General features: G+C 46.7%; 1 protein-coding gene across 1 annotated transcript; it reads left to right on the top strand.

The window, feature by feature from the left end:
• Nucleotides 1-22,254: 22,254 nt before the first annotated feature.
• LOC124690257 (norbelladine synthase-like) lies at nucleotides 22,255-22,818 on the top strand. The gene is made up of 2 exons (XM_047223664.1): nucleotides 22,255-22,435; nucleotides 22,520-22,818. Exons 1-2 carry the CDS (start codon nucleotides 22,255-22,257, stop codon nucleotides 22,816-22,818), a joined length of 480 nt encoding a protein of 159 aa, XP_047079620.1.
• The last annotated feature ends 1,674 nt before the right edge of the window (nucleotides 22,819-24,492 follow it).

Here is a 24,492-nt window from a genome sequence, read left to right as displayed (position 1 = left end):
GAGGAGCTCGTACGCGTCCCACGGGTTGGTGAGGGTGACCGTGAGCAACTTGAGGGTAACGCCGTCACGAACCTCGTCGAGGTGGAACATCGGCGGCGATCCCGGTGGGAGGTGGGCGAGCCGGCGGTGAAGAATGCGTCGGCGAGCTCGACGGGGCTCCTCCACTGGATTGCGCCCACACACGGAGCGTGCGCTCGACGAGGACGCCGGCGGGTAGCGCAGCTCGGCACGGTAGGCGGCCGAACGAAGGTCGGTCCGACGTACCGCATCTTCTCGGTGGTGCTTTGGCGTTCTAGGAAAGGATGAAGGGCGTCGTGTCCGGAGTGGAGCTGGGTGGTGTGTGGGAGAGGAATGTAGACGTATAAATAGGCTAGAAAAATGTGGTGTGGGAGACGAAGATTGTTGTTTGGCGATGAAACGACGCGAGTGACGCGTGCATGTAGCCGTTGCCGTTTCGCACATTAATCGAGGGGGTGTCCCGTGTCGTTGTCGTTTTACACTCGAAACGGGCGGCGCGTCCGCTATCGGCTGAATCGACCGCATCCGAAACGGGGCTTGCTGGCTCATTCATGGCGACGTCGTGGCGATGCATGCATAGCTGAGTCACCGCTGCGGGGCGCATGCATGCCGTCGTCGTCGCTTCCCGCGCATGCAGGCCTAGGCCGGCGCATTGCACAACGGGCACAAGGCCGGACCGCAACACGGCCCAACAGTCCATCTAGCGTGCCCGCTCGGAACCCCCACCCGTGTTCGGGAAAAAAAGGAGTCCAGCCAATCGATTGTCGTATATTCAAATATTCCTAAAAATTTCAGAGAAAATCTAAAAAAAATAAAATCTTCAAAAACAAGTGTATACATATCAAGTAGATGTCTAGGAAATTTATTTGGGTCGTTTAGACAAGGTCGAAAAAAACATGCTTAGAAATGAGGCCATTTACCCTACCTTTGGAGCCTCGTTTCGGCACTTTTTGACCAACCCTGGGATGACCCCATATTGTCGGCAGTGGTGCACCATGTCATTTAACACACTTCAAGCCATGAGTTTTGCAATTTGCATGTGTGAATGCACTTGTTCATGTGGTGTACACCCCTCAAATACGGTGTCAAAACAGTGGATCGTCTGACGGCGCGTGGGCATGGTGGTCCCATCTTTTGGGATCTGCTTCACCATGGCATCCAAACACCACTTACATCACCATCCATGGAAGAAATCATGTGCTCCTTGCCTAGCTACCTCACGGGAGCCCGCACACATGGTTTACGTGCAAAACGGCTCTACCCGTGCCACAAAGTGGGCCCACAACCCTTGGGTGACCCCATGTGGTGGGCACCGGTGCACCATGTCACCCCACCCACTCCTAGCCATGGGTTTAGGGTTGTGCATGTGTGAATGCCCATGTTCATGTGGTGTAGACCCCTGAAATACAGGGTTCTCGTCAGAACGAGGTGTCAAAACAGTGGATCGTCTGACGGCGCGTGGGCACGGTGGTCCCATCTTTTGAGATCTGCTTCACCATGGCATCCAAACACCACTTACATCACCATCCATGGAAGAAATCATGTGCTCCTTGCCTAGCTACCTCACGGGGCCCGCACACATGGTTTACGTGCAAAACGGCTCTACCCGAGGCCACAAAGTGGGCCCACAACCCTTGGGTGACCCCATGTGGTGGGCACTGGTGCACCATGTCACCCCACCCACTCCTAGCCATGGGTTTAGGGTTGTGCATGTGTGAATGCCCATGTTCATGTGGTGTAGACCCCCGAAATACGTGGTTCTCGTCGAACGAGGTGTCAAAACAGATGGATCGTCCGACGGCGCGTGTGCATGGTGGTCCCATCTTTTGGGATCTGCTTCACCATGGCATCCAAACACCACTTACATCACCATCCATGGAAGAAATCATGTGCTCCTTGCCTAGCTACCTCACGGGAGCCCGCACACATGGTTTACGTGCAAAACGGCTCTACCCAGGCCACAAAGTGGGCCCACAACCCTTGGGTGACCCCATGTGGTGGGCACTGGTGCACCATGTCACCCCACCCACTCCTAGCCATGGGTTTAGGGTTGTGGATGTGTGAATGCCCATGTTCATGTGGTGTAGACCCCCGAAATACGGTGGTTCTCGTCGTAACGAGGTGTCAAAACGAGTGGATCGTCCGACGGCGCGTGTGCATGGTGGTCCCATCTTTTGGGATCTGCTTCACCATGGCATCCAAACACCACTTACATCACCATCCATGGAAGAAATCATGTGCTCCTTGCCTAGCTACCTCACGGGAGCCCGCACACATGGTTTACGTGCAAAACGGCTCTACCCAGGCCACAAAGTGGGCCCACAACCCTTGGGTGACCCCATGTGGTGGGCACTGGTGCACCATGTCACCCCACCCACTCCTAGCCATGGGTTTAGGGTTGTGCATGTGTGAATGCCCATGTTCATGTGGTGTAGACCCCCGAAATACGGTGGTTCTCGTCGGAACGAGGTGTCAAAACAGTGGATCGTCTCACGGCGCGTGTGCATGGTGGTCCCATCTTTTGGGATCTGCTTCACCATGGCATCCAAACACCACTTACATCACCATCCATGGAAGAAATCATGTGCTCCTTGCCTAGCTACCTCACGGGAGCCCGCACACATGGTTTACGTGCAAAACGGCTCTACCCGGGCCACAAAGTGGGCCCACAACCCTTGGGTGACCCCATGTGGTGGGCACCGGTGCACCATGTCACCCCACCCACTCCTAGCCATGGGTTTAGGGTTGTGCATGTGTGAATGCCCATGTTCATGTGGTGTAGACCCCCGAAATACGGGGTTCTCGTCAGAACGAGGTGTCAAAACAGTGGATCGTCTGACGGCGCGTGTGCAAGGTGGTCCCATCTTTTGGGATCTGCTTCACCATGGCATCCAAACACCACTTACATCACCATCCATGGAAGAAATCATGTGCTCCTTGCCTAGCTACCTCACGGGAGCCCGCACACATGGTTTACGTGCAAAACGGCTCTACCCAGTGCCACAAAGTGGGCCCACAACCCTTGGGTGACCCCATGTGGTGGGCACTGGTGCACCATGTCACCCCACCCACTCCTAGCCATGGGTTTAGGGTTGTGCATGTGTGAATGCCCATGTTCATGTGGTGTAGACCCCCGAAATACGGGGTTCTCGTCGAACGAGGTGTCAAAACGAGTGGATCGTCTGACGGCGCGTGTGCAAGGTGGTCCCATCTTTTGGGATCTGCTTCACCATGGCATCCAAACACCACTTACATCACCATCCATGGAAGAAATCATGTGCTCCTTGCCTAGCTACCTCACGGGAGCCCGCACACATGGTTTACGTGCAAAACGGCTCTACCCAGGCCACAAAGTGGGCCCACAACCCTTGGGTGACCCCATGTGGTGGGCACTCGATGTCTACGGGAGCTTCTATTCTTGTAGACAGTGTTGGGCCTCCAAGAGCGAGAGGTTTGTAGAACAGCGAGCAAGTTTCCCTTAAGTGGATACCCAAGGTTTATCGAACTCGTGGAGGAAGAGGTCAAAGATATCCCTCTCATGCAACCCCGCAACCACAAAGCAAGAAGTCTCTTGTGTCCCCAACACACCAAATAGGTGCACTAGTTCAGCGAAGAGATAGTGAAATACAGGTGGTATAAATAAGTATGAGCAAGAGCAACGGTGCCGTAAAAGTGCTTGGCGTGTAGTTGATGGTGGTGGTATTGCGACGAGTAGTAACGCTAAAGAAACAAGAACAAGCGGTAGTAACTCAGCAGTAGTAACGCAGCAGTAGTAAACAAGCAGTAGTAACTCAGCAGTATTTAGGAACAAGGCCTAGGGATTACACTTTCACTAGTGGACACTCTCAACATTGATCACATAACGGAACGGATAAATGCATACTCTACACTTTTGTTGGATGATGAACACATTGCGTAGGATTACACGAACCCTCAATGCCGGAGTTAACAAGCTCCACAATAATGCTCATGTTTAAGTAACCTTTAGTGTAAGATAGATCAACGCTACTAAACCAAGTACTAGCATAGCATGCACACTCGTCACCTTCATGCATATGTAGGAGGAATAGATCACATCAATATTATCATAGCAATAGTTAACTCCATAATCTACAAGAGATCATGATCATAGCACAAACCAAGTACTAACACGGTGCACGCACTGTCACCTTTACACACGTGCAGGAGGAATAGAACTACTTTAATAACACATCACTAGAGTAGCTCATGGATAAATTGTGATACAACATGTTGCAATCATAAAGAGATATAAATAAGCACCTCACTATACCATTCAATGAGTAAGTATTCTGTGAAATCTAGCCTAAGAGACCCACACGGTGCACACACTGTCACCTTTACACACGTGGGACGAGGAGTCTCCGGGAGATCACATAAGTAAAACCCACTTGACTAGCATAATGACATCTAGATTACAAGCATCATCATATGAATCTCAATCATGTAGGGCAGCTCATGAGATTATTGTATTGAAACACATAGGAGAGAGATGAACCACATAGCTACCGGTACAGCCCCGAGCCTCGATGGAGAACTACTCCCTCCTCATGGGAGCAGCAGCGGTGATGAAGATGGCGGTGGAGATGGCAGCGGTGTCGATGGAGAAGCCTTCCGGGGCACTTCCCCGCTCCGGCAGGGTGCCGGAACAGAGATCCCGTCCCCGGATCTTGGCTTCGCGATGGCGGCGGCTCCGGCAGGTTTCGTGGGTTTCGTCAATTGGTATCGGGTTTTCCGATCCAGGGGCTTTTTATAGGCGGAGAGGCGGCGCAGGAAGGTCGAAGGGGGCCCACACCCTAGGGGGCGCCCCCTCGGCCGCGCCGGGCTAGGGTTTGGTGGCCCCGTGCCTCTTCTCGCGCGGTTCTCGTGTGTTCTGGATGCTTCCGGGTAAAATAGGAACCCGGGCGTTGATTTCGTCCGATTCCGAGAATATTTCGTTACTAGGATTTCGAAACCAAAAACAGCAGAAAACAGGAACTCGGCACTTCGGCATCTTGTTAATAGGTTAGTTCCGTAAAATGCACGAATATGACATAAAGTATGCATATAACATGTAGATAACATCAATAATGTGGCATGGAACACAAGAAATTATCGATACGTTGGAGACGTATCGGCATCCCTAAGCTTAGTTCTCGCTCGTCCCAGCAGGTAAAACGATAACAAAGATAATTTCTGGAGTGACATGCCATCATAATCTTGATCATACTATTTGTAAAGCATATGTAGTGAATGCAGCGATCAAAACAATGGTAATGACATGAGTAAACAACTGAATCATAAAGCAAAGACTTTTCATGAATAGCACTTCAAGACAAGCATCAATAAGTCTTGCATAAGAGTTAACTCATAAAGCAATAATTCAAAGTAAAGGTATTGAAGCAACACAAAAGAAGATTAAGTTTCAGCGGTTGCTTTCAACTTATAACATGTATATCTCATGGATAATTGTCAATGCAAAGCAATATAACAAATGCAATATGCAAATATGTAAGAATCAATGCACAGCTCACACAAGTGTTTGCTTCTTGAGATGGAGAGAAATAGGTGAACTGACTCAACATTGAAAGTAAAAGAATGGTCCTTCAAAGAGGAAAGCATCGATTGCTATATTTGTGCTAGAGCTTTGATTTTGAAAACATAAAGAGAGCATAAAAATAAAGTTTTGAGAGGTGTATGTTGTTGTCAACGAATGGTAGCGGGTACTCTAACCCCCTTGCCGGACAAACCTTCAAAGAGCGGCTCCCATTTTATTTTATTTTTGGGTGGCACTCCTTCCAACCTTTCTTTCACAAACCATGGCTAACCGAATCCTCGGGTGCCCGCCAACAATCTCATACCATGAAGGAGTACCTTTTTATTTTAGTTTTATTATGATGACACTCCTCCCAACCTTTGCTTACACAAGCCATGGCTAACCGAATCCTTCGGGTGCCGTCCAACAATCACATACCATGGAGGAGTGTCTATTTTTAGTTTGTTAATTTGGGACTGTGAATCCCATTGCCAGCTCTTTTTGCAAAATTATTGGATAAGCGGATGAAGCCACTAGTCCATTGGTGAAAGTTGCCCAACAAGATTGAAAGATAAACACCACATACTTCCTCATGAGCTATAAAACATTGACACAAATAAGAGGTAATAAATTTTGAATTGTTTAAAGGTAGCACTCAAGCAATTTACTTTGGAATGGCGGGAAATACCATGTAGTAGGTAGGTATGGTGGACACAAATGGCATAGTGGTTGGCTCAAGTATTTTGGATGCATGAGAAGTATTCCCTCTCGATACAAGGTTTAGGCTAGCAAGGTTATTTGAAACAAACACAAGGATGAACCAAGTGCAGCAAAACTCACATAAAAGACATATTGAAAACATTATAAGACTCTACACCGTCTTCCTTGTTGTTCAAACTCAATACTAGAAATTATCTAGACCTTAGAGAGACCAATTATGCAAACCAAATTTTAGCATGCTCTATGTATTCTTCAAGTAATAGGTACAAAGTATATGATGCAAGAGCTTAAACATGAGCACAACAATTGCCAAGTATCACATTACCCAAGACATTATAGCAATTACTACATGTATCATTTTCCAATTCCAACCATATAACAATTTAACGAAGAGGAAACTTCGCCATGAATATTATGAGCTAAGAACACATGTGTTCATTTGAACCAGCGGAGCGTGTCTCTCTCCAACACAAGCATGATGTAATCCAATTTATTCAAACACAAACGAAAACAAAAGCAAACAAACAGACGCTCCAAGAAAAAGCACATAAGATGTGGCCGAATAAAAATGTAGTTTCAGGGGAGGAACTCGATAATTTGTTGATGAAGAAGGGGATACCTTGGGCATCCCCAAGCTTAGACGCTTGAGTCTTCTTGATATATGCAGGGGTGAACCACCGGGTGCATCCCCAAGCTTAGAGCTTTCACTCTTCTTGATCGTAGTATATCATCCTCCTCTCTTGACCCTTGAAAACTTCCTCCACACCAAACTCGAAACAACTCATTAGAGGGTTAGTGCACAATATAAATTGACATATTCAGAGGTGACACAATCATTCTTAACACTTCTGGACATTGCATAATGCTACTGGACATTAGTGGATCAAAAAATTTATCCAACATAGCGAAAGAGGCAATGCGAAATAAAAGGCAGAATCTGTCAAAACAGAACAGTTCGTATTGACGAATTTTAAAATGGCACCACACTTGCTCAAATGAAAATGCTCAAATTGAATGAAAGTTGCGTACATATCTGAGGATCATGCATGTAAATTGGCATAATTTTCTGAGCTTCCTGCAGTGCAGTGGGCTCAGATTCGTGACGGCAAAGAAATCTGGAACTGCGCAGTAATCCAAATCTAGTACTTACTTTTCTATCAACGGCTTAACTTGGCACAACAAAACACAAAACTAAGATAAGGAGAGGTTGCTACAGTAGTAAACAACTTCCAAGACACAAATATAAAACAAATTACTGTAGCAAAATAACACATGGGTTATCTCCCAAGAAGTTCTTTTCTTTATAGCCATTAAGATGGGCTCAGCAGTTTTAATGATGCACTCGCAAGAAATAGTAGTTGAAGCAAAAGAGAGCATCAAGAGGCAAATTTAAAACACATTTAAGTCTAACATGCTTCCTATGAAAAGGAATCTTGTAAATAAACAAGTTCATGAAGAGCAAAGTGACAAGCATAGGAAGATAAAACAAGTGTAGCTTCAAAAATTTCAGCACATAGAGAGGCATTTTAGTAACATGAAAATTTCTACAACCATATTTTCCACTCTCATAATAACTTTCAGTAGCAACATGAGCAAACTCAACAATATAACTATCACATAAAGCATTCTTATCATGAGTCTCATGCATAAAATTATTACTCTCCACATAAGCATAATCAATTTTATTAGTAATAGCGGGAGCAAATTCAACAAAGTAGCTATCATTATTATTCTCATCATCAAATATAGGAGGCATAGTATTATCAAAGAAAATTTTCTCCTCAATGCTTGGGGGACTAAAAAGATCATGAAAACCAGCTTCCCCAAGCTTAGAACTTTCTACATTATTATCAACAATGGTGTTCAAAGCGTTCATACTAATATTACTACCAGCATGCAAATAAGATTTCATAGGTTTTTTAATTTTCGCATCAAACAATCCATGTCTTAAATCAGGAAATAGAATAAGAAGCTCATTGTTGTCCATTATGCCAAACTAGTGTAAACAAGAAACAAAAAGATGCAATTGCAGGATCTAAAGGAAATAGCTTCGAGCACACACACAACGGCGCCTGAAAAATACTTTACCCGAGACCGTAGTATGAGAGCCTTTTACCTTTCCTCCCGGCAACGGCGCCGGAAAAGTGCTTGATGTCTACGGGAGCTTCTATTCTTGTAGACGTTGTTGGGCCTCCAAGAGCAGAGGTTTGTAGAACAGCAGCAAGTTTCCCTTAAGTGGATACCCAAGGTTTATCGAACTCGGGGAGGAAGAGGTCAAAGATATCCCTCTCATGCAACCCTGCAACCACAAAGCAAGAAGTCTCTTGTGTCCCCAACACACCAAATAGGTGCACTAGTTCAGCGAAGAGATAGTGAAATACAGGTGGTATAAATAAGTATGAGCAGTAGCAACGGTGCCAGAAAAGTGCTTGGCGTGTAGTTGATGGTGGTGATATTGCAGCAGATAGTAACGCAAGAAAACAAGAAACAAGCAAGTAGTAACTCAGCGAGTAGTAACGCAGCAGTAGTAAACAAGCAGTAGTAACTCAGCAGTATTTAGGAACAAGGCCTAGGGATTACACTTTCACTAGTGGACACTCTCAACATTGATCACATAACGAACGGATAAATGCATACTCTACACTTTTGTTGGATGATGAACACATTGCGTAGGATTACACGAACCCTCAATGCCGGAGTTAACAAGCTCCACAATAATGCTCATGTTTAAGTAACCTTTAGTGTAAGATAGATCAACGCTACTAAACCAAGTACTAGCATAGCATGCACACTCGTCACCTTCATGCATATGTAGGAGGAATAGATCACATCAATATTATCATAGCAATAGTTAACTCCATAATCTACAAGAGATCATGATCATAGCACAAACCAAGTACTAACACGGTGCACGCACCGGTCACCTTTACACACGTGCAGGAGGAATAGAACTACTTTAATAACACATCACTAGAGTAGCTCATGGATAAATTGTGATACAACATGTTGCAATCATAAAGAGATATAAATAAGCACCTCACTATACCATTCAATGAGTAAGTATTCGTGAAATCTAGCCTAAGAGACCCACACGGTGCACACACTCGTCACCTTTACACACGTGGGACGAGGAGTCTCCGGAGATCACATAAGTAAAACCCACTTGACTAGCATAATGACATCTAGATTACAAGCATCATCATATGAATCTCAATCATGTAGGGCAGCTCATGAGATTATTGTATTGAAACACATAGGAGAGAGATGAACCACATAGCTACCGGTACAGCCCCGAGCCTCGATGGAGAACTACTCCCTCCTCATGGGAGCAGCAGCGGTGATGAAGATGGCGGTGGAGATGGCAGCGGTGTCGATGGAGAAGCCTTCCGGGGCACTTCCCCGCTCCGGCGAGGTGCCGGAACGGAGATCCTGTCCCCCGGATCTTGGCTTCGCGATGGCGGCGGCTCGGCGGTGTTTCGTGGGTTTCGTCAATTGGTATCGGGTTTTCCGATCCGGGGGCTTTTTATAGGCGGAGAGGCGGCGCAGGAAGATCGAAGGGGGCCCACACCCTAGGGGGCGCGCCCCCTTGGCCGCGCCGGGCTAGGGTTTGGTGGCCCCGTGCCTCTTCTCCGGCGGTTCTCGTGTGTTCTGGATGCTTCCGGGTAAAATAGGAACCCGGGCGTTGATTTCGTCCGATTCCGAGAATATTTCGTTACTAGGATTTCCGAAACCAAAAACAGCAGAAAACAGAACCGGCACTTCGGCATCTTGTTAATAGGTTAGTTCCGTAAAATGCACGAATATGATATAAAGTGTGCATAAAACATGTAGATAACATCAATAATGTGGCATGGAACACAAGAAATTATCGATACGTTGGAGACGTATCACCCACCCACTCCTAGCCATGGGTTTAGGGTTGTGCATGTGTGAATGCCCATGTTCATGTGGTGTAGACCCCTGAAATACAGGGTTCTCGTCAGAACGAGGTGTCAAAACAGTGGATCGTCTGACGGCGCGTGTGCAAGGTGGTCCCATCTTTTGGGATCTGCTTCACCATGGCATCCAAACACCACTTACATCACCATCCATGGAAGAAATCATGTGCTCCTTGCCTAGCTACCTCACGGGAGCCCGCACACATGGTTTACGTGCAAAACGGCTCTACCCAGGCCACAAAGTGGGCCCACAACCCTTGGGTGACCCCATGTGGTGGGCACTGGTGCACCATGTCACCCCACCCACTCCTAGCCATGGGTTTAGGGTTGTGCATGTGTGAATGCCCATGTTCATGTGGTGTAGACCCCTGAAATAAGGGTTCTCGTCAGAACGAGGTGTCAAAACAGTGGATCGTCTGACGGCGCGTGTGCATGGTGGTCCCATCTTTTGGGATCTGCTTCACCATGGCATCCAAACACCACTTACATCACCATCCATGGAAGAAATCATGTGCTCCTTGCCTAGCTACCTCACGGGAGCCCGCACACATGGTTTACGTGCAAAACGGCTCTACCCAGGCCACAAAGTGGGCCCACAACCCTTGGGTGACCCCATGTGGTGGGCACTGGTGCACCATGTCACCCCACCCACTCCTAGCCATGGGTTTAGGGTTGTGCATGTGTGAATGCCCATGTTCATGTGGTGTAGACCCCTGAAATACGGGGTTCTCGTCGGAACGAGGTGTCAAAACGAGTGGATCGTTCGACGGCGCGTGTGCATGGTGGTCCCATCTTTAGGGATCTGCTTCACCATGGCATCCAAACACCACTTACATCACCATCCATGGAAGAAATCATGTGCTCCTTGCCTAGCTACCTCACGGGAGCCCGCACACATGGTTTACGTGCAAAACGGCTCTACCCAGGCCACAAAGTGGGCCCACAACCCTTGGGTGACCCCATGTGGTGGGCACTGGTGCACCATGTCACCCCACCCACTCCTAGCCATGGGTTTAGGGTTGTGCATGTGTGAATGCCCATGTTCATGTGGTGTAGACCCCCGAAATACGGGGTTCTCGTCGAACGAGGTGTCAAAACAATGGATCGTCCGACGGCGCGTGTGCACGGTGGTCCCATCTTTTGGGATCTGCTTCACCATGGCATCCAAACACCACTTACATCACCATCCATGGAAGAAATCATGTGCTCCTTGCCTAGCTACCTCACGGGAGCCCGCACACATGGTTTACGTGCAAAACGGCTCTACCCGAGGCCACAAAGTGGGCCCACAACCCTTGGGTGACCCCATGTGGTGGGCACTGGTGCACCATGTCACCCCACCCACTCCTAGCCATGGGTTTAGGGTTGTGCATGTGTGAATGCCCATGTTCATGTGGTGTAGACCCCTGAAATACAGGGTTCTCGTCAGAACGAGGTGTCAAAACAGTGGATCGTCTGACGGCGCGTGTGCATGGTGGTCCCATCTTTTGGGATCTGCTTCACCATGGCATCCAAACACCACTTACATCACCATCCATGGAAGAAATCATGTGCTCCTTGCCTAGCTACCTCACGGGAGCCCGCACACATGGTTTACGTGCAAAACGGCTCTACCCAGGCCACAAAGTGGGCCCACAACCCTTGGGTGACCCCATGTGGTGGGCACTGGTGCACCATGTCACCCCACCCACTCCTAGCCATGGGTTTAGGGTTGTGCATGTGTGAATGCCCATGTTCATGTGGTGTAGACCCCCGAAATACGGGGTTCTCGTCGGAACGAGGTGTCAAAACAAGTGGATCGTCTGACGGCGCGTGGGCACGGTGGTCCCATCTTTTGGGATCTGCTTCACCATGGCATCCAAACACCACTTACATCACCATCCATGGAAGAAATCATGTGCTCCTTGCCTAGCTACCTCACGGGAGCCCGCACACATGGTTTACGTGCAAAACGGCTCTACCCAGGCCACAAAGTGGGCCCACAACCCTTGGGTGACCCCATGTGGTGGGCACTGGTGCACCATGTCACCCCACCCACTCCTAGCCATGGGTTTAGGGTTGTGCATGTGTAAATGCCCATGTTCATGTGGTGTAGACCCCTGAAATACAGGGTTCTCGTCAGAACGAGGTGTCAAAACAGTGGATCGTCTGACGGCGCGTGGGCATGGTGGTCCCATCTTTTGGGATCTGCTTCACCTAGGCATCGAAACACCACTTACATCACCATCCATGGAAGAAATCATGTGCTCCTTGCGTAGCTACCTCACGGGAGCCCGCACACATGGTTTACGTGCAAAACGGCTCTACCCAGGCCACAAAGTGGGCCCACAACCCTTGGGTGAAACCAACAAAAAATGACTACCAAAAACCTAACATAATCAACTGAAAACACTACTTTTTTAAAAAACTCCACGCATAGATCGGGTTCCCCACTCCTCCCGACACCGACGAAGCCGACCGAAGAGGGGGAACCCAATCTATGGAGGAGACTGAGGTGGAGGTGGCGGCTGTACCTAGGAAAAAGTTTATGTTCTTCTTACTTTCTGACTATTTTTAATTCAGACAATTGTTTGTAATTCAGACTATATCTAATGTCACACGGTTTTTAGGGCGTAATAGGTTGTTTAATTTGAGAAAGGCAGAGATAGAGATAGAACCGCTGGGCCGCTCGCGCGTCAAAGCTTTGCCAACTGGCCCGTCTAGGCCTGCCTCCGCCTGCTGCAGCCCTCGATCAGGTCACCACCTTTACATGCATGCGCCATGCAGCACGCTATTAAATTACCCGCGCCACGCTCTCATGCATGCCAACCACCGTTTCAGCACCGTGACATCGTCTCAGAGGTTGCCCTCGTCTCAGCGTGCCATCGAGTTGGCTGCCATCAGTATTAAAGTGAAATTTGTGTGCAATTTAAGTGAATTTTACAAACTCCCCCGTCTATATATAAGGGCACCTCTTCTTCCTCTTCTCTCACACATCTCACGCACTCTTCTGCTTCATCCATCTACCACCGCATCCGTGGACTAGCCACGAAACACCAAACCCTAGCCGCCACCATGGAGTTCTTTGGCCCAACTTACCGTCGCCCGGCCACCGTGCGCGAGAGGGAGTGGCCGGAGGGTGTCATCGTGGAGAACGAGCTGCGCATCCGGGCGATATCGAGGTGGAGGAGCGACAGGGCGCTAGCCGAGATCTTTCTCTCGCAGGGCTACCGCCACCTCAACCTCCCTCTAGGCTCGCCGCCCATGTACACGATCGAGTCCCACTTCGACGGCAACAGCAACCATGAGATAGGCCTCTTCGTCCACTTCAGGAACCCCTTCGACGCGCACCACCTCCTCGGGCAGGTGTTCTGGTGTGGTTGTGAGTTTATCGCTTTCACTACCTACAATATCTTCACCAACTTCCACGTCATCTTTCCCGACCGTTTCAACATGCACTGCCTCCCATACCGCTACCACGTTGACGGCCCCGTCGGTGATGAGGAGGACTAAAACAGCGAAGGAGGAGCAAGGGGAATGAACATCCTAGGAGGGACGACGGCGTTGCCTCATCTTTATCAGTGTTTTTAGAGCTGTTTTATTATCTATGTCTTGTTGTCGTGTCTGTGGGCCCGGGATTTGTTGTGTGCTTCGGTATCGTACGTGTGATGGAATTCCTATGTAAGGTTTGTACTATCTAGCTCTATATATCAATGTTTTTACAGTCCGTGCTACAACAACACACCATAAAAATTCAAAAGCTTAGAAATGAGGCCGTTTACCCTACCTTTAGAGCATGTTTAAACCATAGTGAGAAGAAAGTGCCACGGTGTACGTGCGCCGCGCGGGCGGAAATTACCACGCGCCTCGTAACTAGAAACCACGCGCGCACGACCTGAGGCGTCGCGGCTGCATGAAACACCGGAATGGCAACGGCCGCCCTCTACCATTACCGCGTTGCCTTGCATACAAGTACGGTGCCAACGCTAGCGATTCGCATATCTTCCAGACCCGCTCCCCACCATCGTCAAACACCCGCGGCGCGACCATGAGTGACGTTTCCTGGCCGTCCGACTCCGACAGCGACGGAAAGCCGCCTGGGTGGCGCCACTGGTGGGAAAGGGAACCACCGCGGAGCGCCGATCAGTCGGACGGTGCTGACGAGGAGGAGGACGCCGCGGACGGCTCGGAGCCCGACGGCTCGGAGCCCGACGACTCGGAGCCCGACGACGCCGACGAAGCGGACGAGGAGGAGGGCGCCGCCGACGACGCGGACGAGGAGGAGGGCGCCGCCGACGACGCGGACGCGGAGGAACATGCCGTGGACGACGCGGAAGAGGACGAGGACTCCGACGCGAAGTGGGCGCGGCTGGAGGAGGCCTTGGCCGCCGATGAGAAGGCGGCCGCGAAAAAGAAGGCTCGCGCGAAGAAGGCAGCCGTGGCGCGGGCGCGGGCGCGGGCCGAGGTGACGGACGAGGAGGAGGAGTACAACGGCTCTTCGGAGTACTCCTCGTCGAAGATGACTCGTCGGAGTCCACCTCGTCGGACGACAGCTCCTCGTCGGAGAAGGCTTCTCGCAAACGGGGCGCCGGACGACGACGAGGCGAGTCGTCGTACAAACGTTCCAAGTAGACGACGAGGCATGTCCTCTATATTTTTATCTGCATTTTTATCTGCATTTGTAGTATTGTGTGCGGACCTTATATTTTCTGCATTTTAATTATTTTAAGAGGTAATTATGCTATGTACTTCTCCTCATCAGCTTTTCACTGTCGAAAAAGAAATTTTTATTTCTGGACATGATCACATTACAGAATTGACTGTTCCCAACCATAACATCTAGGCCGAGCATTTTAAAAGCCCTGACATCGCGATTATAACAGCTACTAGAATAATTATAGCACACAAGGCGTACTGAAGACACAATTCCCGTTGGAGAGCATATTTTTTGACCTTATTTATCTTCAACCTTGTTGTCGCCTTTGTTTCGTTTTTACTAATGTTGTGTTCATCGATGATATCAGCCATCATCAACTCGATTCGGCCTTTCTCTTCCGAAGTGTTTCTATTTTTTTGTTGGTAGTCATCAATGCTTGTTCCATCTTCCGAATTGTCTCATGAGCCACCCCGAGCTTCTCTTTGACAATCCTCAATTCTTCATCAATCTTCATTTTCTCCTCTCTTTTAAAATTTAGTTCTTCTAGGAGAACAATTTTTGCTTGTAGACAATGTTGAAACTGGGCACAGACCATCCCGAATACCACACTCACAGATTGATTCCTACAATAAAACGTGAAAACATATTAAATTCGACATAACTTATGAACTGCACATACCGATGACTCTTCAAGATATTTAGAATCCCATGAGATGAAGACGTTAACTTAGAATCATACCTCATCCGATGAGTTGTGCATGGGTTCGACGCGGTCGATGTCGTCCATAGCCGAAATCACCATGGCGGCGGCGACCTGTAGGTGGAGGCAGGATGGAGATGCTCGATGAGATAACGGGCCGAGGGATCCATCTTTTCGTTTGTGGTATGCTTCTTTATGCTCCTCGTGGGCCGCAATTGAGGCCCATCCTGGCCCAGCCTTTTATTTAGGTATTTAACTGCCGTACTAATTAATCCTCAAATCTAATTCCCAAACGATCTATCCTCCTCCTCAACGCCTCCTCTGATCTACGACTGGACGCCGACTGCGTCCTCGAAGACGTTGGTTACGAGCTGACTCGGATCTCATCGCCATGGATGTAAGTATAGTTCGCTCACCTCGTGCCATGCACCTAATTTTTTTTATGAACTCTTGCCTGACAACATATGTAGACGCGGTAGATCGTCTTTACTTTGATCTGCCCAAGTTAGATCTGGTCGTCTAATCTTACTTCCCTTGGTTGGTTCGCTTGGGAAAAAAATATCGGCCGACTTAATTAGATCTAGTGGTTAATTTGATCGTACGTATATGACATATGAGAACATTGACATTGATCAGCCATTCCTTGCTACGCCTGCCCAGCTTCGTGCTTTACCGAATTGGAGGAAAAGGCCTATTATAAGGGGTAAGTCTGTTTATGGCACTCAATGAGAACACAGTGTTATGAACAACTTAATTTAGAATTAATTGATGTCCCTTATGTTTTTTAATATTACATGTAGGTCCTGGAGAAGAGGAAGAGTATGATTTTGAAGCTTTCATAGAGTATGCAAATCGAGTTAAGATGAATTATGACGATTTTGATGCACTCGAACGACTAGTTGCGAAAACCCTACCAGTAATTCCATTGTACGTGTGCACCATCAAGAAATCACACATCGTGAAGAATAAAGCAAAGATGGTAATTAATTTTGATTTCCATCATTTCTTACTACTAACCAAGATATGCCGATAATTGACTGTCAAATTTATGTGTAGTACTTCTCAAGGAGGTTCACCCTCAAGCACATTCCGCCCAATATTCAGCTACCAGCAACCATAAAGCTTTACTCTCCAGGTGCCAATGTTACAGAAGTTACGATGGTGATGAACATGTCAACGGTGAAAGGAGTACCAAAAGGAGGTGCCATGATAACATCACACTGGATGGATGTGGTGCCATGATAACATTCTGCAATATAGGTACTTTCTCATGTCTGTGCAGTAATATATTTGTTGTTTCGTAGATTGGGCAAATTTCACAGGACATACAAGAAGCAAACAATACTTGTGACACAGAACATCCGGATGTCGAAGAATGGCCTATTAAAAGATATGACATCCCTAAGCAAACCGATGAGTAAGTACCTATATTGCATTACACATAAAGAAAGTCGGTTTTGTATATGCGGACACTTTTAAATTTTGTCACATTATATACCAAGCAATTCATGCGGATTATGGGTATTGCAATGTATGGAGCACTCGGGACGGAGATCAGATGACTTGCCCGGTTTCTCAGGTTGGCTATACTATGTTCCATGCACTCGGTTAATTTTAACAATGTTAACAACCCATGTGTATAACACCTTATAATGTTTTGGCAGGCCACAGTCGATGAATCGAGAGAAAGTACAGTTGCAAACATTGTTTTATCACCACACAACATTCTTGAGAAGGTGAAAAACAAAGTGAGATTGCTAGCAAAGACCAAGAAAATATAAATTTGATAGTGTGATCTGTTCGGTTTGCTCCGACGAAGGTTTCCGGACACATGTAATATTGAATTTTTAATTGTCTTCGGTTGTAAACAATATTTATTCGGTTAAGATTATCTACAAAATTTTGTAACATTGATTTTATTTCCCATTATCGAAAGTATGCAATTATTTTTATCTTTGTACATGCATGCTATGATGATTATAAGGAAATGCCTACTTCACAATATATAATGTCTTTTGCCATTTTTACAAAAGAACACCGAGAGAATTAAGAACATCAGTACAAAATAAAAACATCAATGACGTTGCAAACATTAACAACTCCATCAAATACAAAGCTATAGTCGTCTCATTCATAATTAAGGAAATTTACCGCCCTTTAGATAACTATGAAAGAACTACCCTTCCTGCTGCAGCACATTCCTGCATATGTTTAAATTACACAACAACTCATATGAATCTTTTAAAATATATGAAACAAAATGGCAGAAAAACTTACTTCGGATGAAATATGCATATTGGGTTTCTTCTGTTATGCCCTTCTCCTTGGCATGCCCCGCACACCTGCACCCTGCGTTCCTTGTGTCCTAGTGGTCTTCCATTTTTAGTCATTGGAGATTTCTGCGCTTCTTGCCTAGGTGCACCCTTAGTGGACACTTTCAAAGGATCACCAACAACAATATCGCATGGTCCACTAGCATCTTCATTTTCATGCACCGACCCGAGGGGACCATATGCTTTACCTTTAGCATACCCCTCTCTTCTAGAAATTATGCCATCAATGGTACTGTTCAGCAGATCATATTCCTCCGAATTGTTTAATGCAATATGCATAGCCTCGTGATACCTTAATATTCATCCTGCTGTATTTCATCCGCTCCTCTGCCCCAGACCAACCCCACCCAAACATGTCGCTGGTGCGTTTAGATGGCAACCCTAACCTGGCATTTTTTGTGAATCGTCGTAGAGCACAACATTGTGGAATTTCAGTAAATTTCAAGAAATGCAGCACATGCAGTATGTGCTTGCAAGGGATCCCCTTCCTAATCATCCTTTGACAGCTGCACCTTATAATTTCTGCCTCCTTGGGTCTATATTCCACGTAGAACCTGGTCCTTACATGATTCCTCCATGCCACAATGAAGATGTTTGAGTCTCCCGCCCGCATTTTTTCTAAGATCTCTATGCCGCCAATCTTTGAAAGCTCACCTTGAATAATATAGAACACAAGCAGGAGTGAAGATTTTTGCAGCGAAGCAACCTCTAGTTCTCCGAAATTAGTAATTGCCACTGGTGTAGTCTGTGAAGCCGTGCAGTCGTCGTGGGCTTCGTTCTCACGGAGACGGACAATTGCGTTGTCGTAGTGCATAATCATATCAACAATTGTCATTTCCCCATCTAGGTGCAGGTGCAGACAAGAGTTTAAACTTTCACTCCGCCGGTTACTTTTCATACCCAGCCGGAATCCTTGAGCGAGATACGCCGCAGCCCAAAGTTTCCTCTTGGTGTACATCCTCTTCATCCATGTTCCGGTTTTTGGGGATTGCCATTTTCTGTAAAATGCATGCCATCGCTCCTCAAATACTTGCTCCGAGGTGGTTTAATACAAAAGAGTCCTGAACTCGTTCAGTGACTTGTTAGGTAGATGCATCTCCATATTTTTTTCAATGTGGAAGCTGCAGATGCGATGCGGCACACCGTAAAATACTTCGCCGATTGCGGCGATCATCGCGGCATCCGCATCCGTGATTATCGCCTTTGGCTTCGTTGACACATCGCTTTGAGGAAAGTCTTTAGAAGCCAAACATATGTTTGTTCATTCTCACTTGAAAGGATGGCACACCCAAAAACCGTTGTCCTACGGTGGTTGTTCAAGCCCACAAAAGGAACAAATGGCATCTTATATTTATTCATCTTGTATGTGCTATCAAACACCAGCACATCTCCGTAGTCCCGGTAATCCCTACGTGACTCGGGAATCACACCGTAACATGTGCTTCGTACGGCCTTTTTCATCAACGTCATATTCAAAGAAAAATTCAGGGTCCCTCTTTTTCCTCTTTGACATAATGCGGATGGTCGTGGTAGCGTCACCGTCGAAAAGCAGCCTCCTCCTCTCCCTAGAGCACATGTTGTACAAATCCTTTCTTGTGAATCCAACACCGAGCAAATGAACCGGAGCCTCGCAATGAATTTTCTCATAATGAGGTGCTTCCTGATTCCCATGGATCCCATTGATAATATCTCCGATCTCTGCGCGTCGTTGATCGTCCTATGGGACCGAAGAAACGGAGTCTGACATGGTTCAGCTGGGTCATGGTTATCTTTGTCACGAAAATCTTCAACAACCCGAAACCAGTTCTTCCATCAAACTTGACCACCAAACGTGCCTTGCAGCCGCAGCGAGACTCAGTGTCTGTGCCTATATACACGGCCTTCCGTGGTCAGTTGGTTTTTGGGACGTCTGCCCTGTCTGGAACACACAAAACGCCTTAACCGAATTACTCCATCATCAAACCGCTTAACCTGGTCAAGCCGGATGCTGAACCCATAATCTTTAGCATATCTGTTGTAGAAAGAATATGCTGCTCGCTTCGAAATAAAAAGTCATCTCTTTTATCATCCAAGTATAAATCCCGATCACTATCGGGATATTCATTGCCATTGCTACCTTTGTGTGGTTTCTCAGGCTGACTAGCGCTCGGCGTCGCTCGCAAGTAGAAAACGTAGGCATTAATTAAAACTATAAATTTATGTGTTCCAGCTATATAAGACCGATAAAAAAGAGATAACAACCTGGCTCATGTCAACAGAATCCTCGGGAACCGATGCACCTTCCACATCATCGGTGTGGCCCGTGTCCAAGTCAGATTCACCGTAATAGTCGTACTCAAGCTGCGTGTCAAATTGTTCCTGAAATTTATTAATGCATTTCGAAATTTAGTAACCGTAAATTTTACAGCTTGCCATCATTTCATGCATCATTTTATGTCACTGTATGAGTCACTACACATACCTCACTAGTATTTAGACTCGTTCGTGTGTTCACCATGGTTCTCATCATTTTGATCGTCCGTGTGTTCGCTATGGTTGTCAACATTATCAAATTCATCGTACGCAATCTGCATAAATTATGACATGAGGAACCATATATAATTTGATGATGCTCGGACTGCTGGTAATCGAAATGAAAAATAGTGGCTCACATCAAACTCATCTTCGCTCCAGCCGGCTTCGTGCTGCAAATTATCCTCCATTTCAGAGTCATCGGAATTATAGCCGACGTACTCGTTTTGTTCCTCAATCATACCAGCTATAGAGTTCTCCATATTTTGTAGTATTGGACCATAATTAGAATTGAAAAACCGGCAGAATTGCGTCCTCTTACTATGCTACAAGATGAAGTCATGGTACCTGTAATTTTAAACCCTAGCGGGGAAGATGCCGAGCCGGTGGCGCGCCTTTCCAAGGTCGTCGATCTGCGGGGGCTTCGCGCGCGGTCGGCGGCGTCGACGTGCGAAACAACCACCGGCGGCGACGGACGTGCCGGCAACAACCGCCGACGGCCGGGCCGGCAACAACCGCTTGCGTTCAACCTAGCGACGGCGTGGAACAGCTCGATCAGATCTCCAAGTACGTGCCGATGAAAACGATGCATGCAATGGGAGCTAATCACGGTGATTAGCTTAGCACGTGGGACCCACCCACGTGGGGTCGTCCGTATAGATACGCCCAGGCCCTGTATACCCATACGAGTCTTGCACTGGGCTTGGATATGGGTTTCGGCGGGCAGCACAAACAAAACAAAATCGGGACCACCGTACCCCTTCGGCGATAAGTCGCGAGTTTGGAGAGGGTGCGCACCGAAGCACACCTCTTTTCAGGATAGAAAATTATCTTTTTTACACAAGTCACAAAAATGTCATTTTTTCGCCAAATGTTGTGTGCAGAAATATAATGTCCAGATGTACACTTAGATTTTTTTTTCGATTTTTTAACATTTTGAAATATATTTTTCAAACAATGGGTGCATCTAGACCTATGAGCCAAAAGTGATATCCGCTCATCTGGATCATTAGCTTATTTCATATCTTATTACAAGAAACAAACTTGAGCATTAATTCTTTCAACAAAAACACAATGCTACTGTAGCATGGACAACCTTACGTGCGTACACGCTACTCCAAACAAATGGATGGATCACTCCATTGAGATGTGGTGGGACTTCATGACAAGTCACCCTACTCGAAAATGCAAAGCTACCACCTCCCTCTTGTTACTTATTACATAGGAAATTTAGAATGAACGGAATGCTAGGATATTTCACAACAAACATGCTCCACCCTTTGTCATTGAGAAAATAAAGAGATAAGCCCGTTTATGGGTGTTCGCTGGTGCAAAGCACTTAGGGAAATAATGCAGAAAGAGTAGTCTTTTGTAAATTCGTTTGTAAGAACTATTTTATCCAAAATAAGTTTTAGTTAATTAATAGAATAAGGAAAAACTTTTGCCGCCATTTAAAAAAGGTTTAGCCTATCAGCAAAGATCATGGATGAGTTTGGACAATTGACTATAGCTAGGGCAGGAGGTACTGGCGTTTTAGTTAACTGTGAAAAATTATTCCTCAGATTTCTTTTAGGAGCCTGGTAGTTCTCTGCCCCGTATGGTCCGCGATAGGGACATAATTTTGTAAACTGCATCTCTCTACCTTCTTTAAAAAATAATAGCTCGCATTTTGCGTGCTCTAAAGAAATGTTGCGGTATACCATATAAACACCTTTTTTTTCAAACTGTAATTAGTTTATTCACTGTTTGCTTGTTCCAATGTTGACATTTCTCAAATCAGGTTCTATAAATATGTGCTCAGAACCTATTGTTCAGAGCATCCTTGGCAACCTACACACACACACACACACACACAAAAAAAAGCAATGAAAGGAAGCCTTTGCCACGAGCTCGAGACTGGCCTCCCCGCAGCCGATGTGTGGGAGGTCTATGGAAGCCTTCTCCTTCCGGAGCTGATTCCTCAGGTGCTTCCCACCATTGTTGCCAAGGTCGAGGTTTCAGGAGATGGTGGGGTCGGAACAATCCTGCATGTCACCTTCTGTCCTGGTAATTAAGAATCTAAACTCAGGCACTTTGATCGGTTTTAATGTTGGCTTTTGTATCTTATATATTGGTGATTTTTGTTGCAAGGCCTCCCATTGAAATACCAAAAGGAAAAGTTCATCAAGGTCGACCATGAGAACCTCGTCAAGGAAGCAATCGTCGTGGAAGGAACCGTCCTGGATTTGGGATTTCTGAAGTATCTGATGCGGTTCGAGATCGTAGGGAGCGCAGACAATAATTGCGTAATAAGATCAACCCTGGAATATGAAGTTGCCGACGGGGATACAAACACTGCATCCCTCGCCAGCACCGATACTTTAGCTAGTCTGGCCGAGGCCATCACAAGGCACCTCAAGGAGCAGAAGAGCGCTAACCAAGCTTCATAAGAACAACGAGTCCCACCAGATTTATGTTTAAAATAAGCTCCATCGAACTTCCTTTGTAATTTATTATTCACTTTATTTTCTTGTATGAACTTGGAGACGAGGGTACATGCAGCGCATTCTTTATCAGTTCCTGAGGCATCACAAAGTATATCAAGGTGCAGAAAAGCGCTGAGTAAACTCCCAAGTGAGCTTCATAAGAACAAAGCACCCTGACAGAATGTATCAAATAAGTTAAGAGTGACTACCTTTGTAATTTACTATTCATCTATTTCTCGTATGAACTGTTCGAGGGAGTGGAACCTGGCATAGCAAGATGCCACATCGATTTCTTGTATGTTTTCAAGCTATTTTTGCAATTTATATCATCAATAGTCGACTATTGCCTATGATTTTGATGTTTTCAATCACTTCTAACCCGGTGCTCCTCACCTGAAACTTTTTTGGGCATGTCAAACACAACAACTGTGAAGATCTTTTCATAGTTGTTTGTAAGCGGGGGCATAATTGTAATTTCAGTATAGGTCCACCGTCCGTACAACTATGTACATACCCATATGGCTCGCGTTGTGTTATACCTCGTTTTTGCATGTATGTACGGTCACGTGTGTGTACCAGGTTTTGTTCAAAACAAGACATGCACGACGGGGGTGGTACTTAGGCGGATGAGATCGTTAATTAGTGACCTTTTTTTTCTTATGCAACATACACATACCGTATTGATACATACGGGTATACATGGGTTGGATATGGATTTCGGCGTACCCAACATAGAAAAAAAATAACTATAACTCTTCAACATGATTTAGGGGGGAGCACGGTAGCAGGCCTCGTTTTCAATAGGGTGCAGCTTTGGGGACACAATAATGACACCACAAATGCATTCGACAATTTTCACACATATATAAGAAAAATATGTGTAATAAGAAAGAAAAGTTATTTTACAACACGATAGTAGCATCTATTATATCTATATCTATACCTAACAATAAAAGCAAAAGATATTCTTGTTGGTCCATCTATTATTATCCTTTCTTGTTTGTAAAAAATACACGGACTGCCACCCTAAATGAAAAAACTGCTCGCAACGGTTCGGATATTTTCTTCCCCATCCCGAAGGAACACACCCCCTATCCACCCGAACAGAACCGACATGGCCACCAAGCACCTCAGGCCGCCACCCCTTGATCTCCGACAACCGGCGACCTCCTCCTTTTAAGCCGGTGGAACGGTGCCACGGAAGCCCCAAACTTCTCCACCCCTGAGATATAGGCCCTCTCGTGGCCGAGTAGCCGTCGCTTCTTTCATTTCCCAGCTCCACATCGACCTTGGCCGCAAAGAACACATCGGTCGAGCACCGCCGCTAGCCATCCCTGCCAGAAAACCCTCTCTCCCGGTGTCCGTCCGACCACAACGGCCTCTCGATCTCTTTTTTCCTCAGCAGCGGTACGACCGCTAACTCCATCGAGCAGCAGAACATGGCATGCCTCCACCCCGGTTTTGTAAATTGAAATTGGAACTGAGTGTGGTGGTGGGGAAAAGGTGGGTGTTCGTCTACGTGTGGGCGAGCTGCAAGCGGCTTGTGGTCTTAGAGCATCTCCACCGGCGCTTCTGATAGCGGTTCTGATAGCATTTTACGGGGCGACATCAAAAATAGGCTCACACCAGCGCGCCCCA

The sequence above is a fragment of the Lolium rigidum genome, chromosome 2, assembly GCF_022539505.1.
Source record: "Lolium rigidum isolate FL_2022 chromosome 2, APGP_CSIRO_Lrig_0.1, whole genome shotgun sequence".
NCBI lineage: Eukaryota > Viridiplantae > Streptophyta > Magnoliopsida > Poales > Poaceae > Lolium > Lolium rigidum.
The sequence above is the reverse complement of the archived record's forward strand: the minus strand, read 5'-3'. Positions and strand labels throughout refer to the sequence as shown.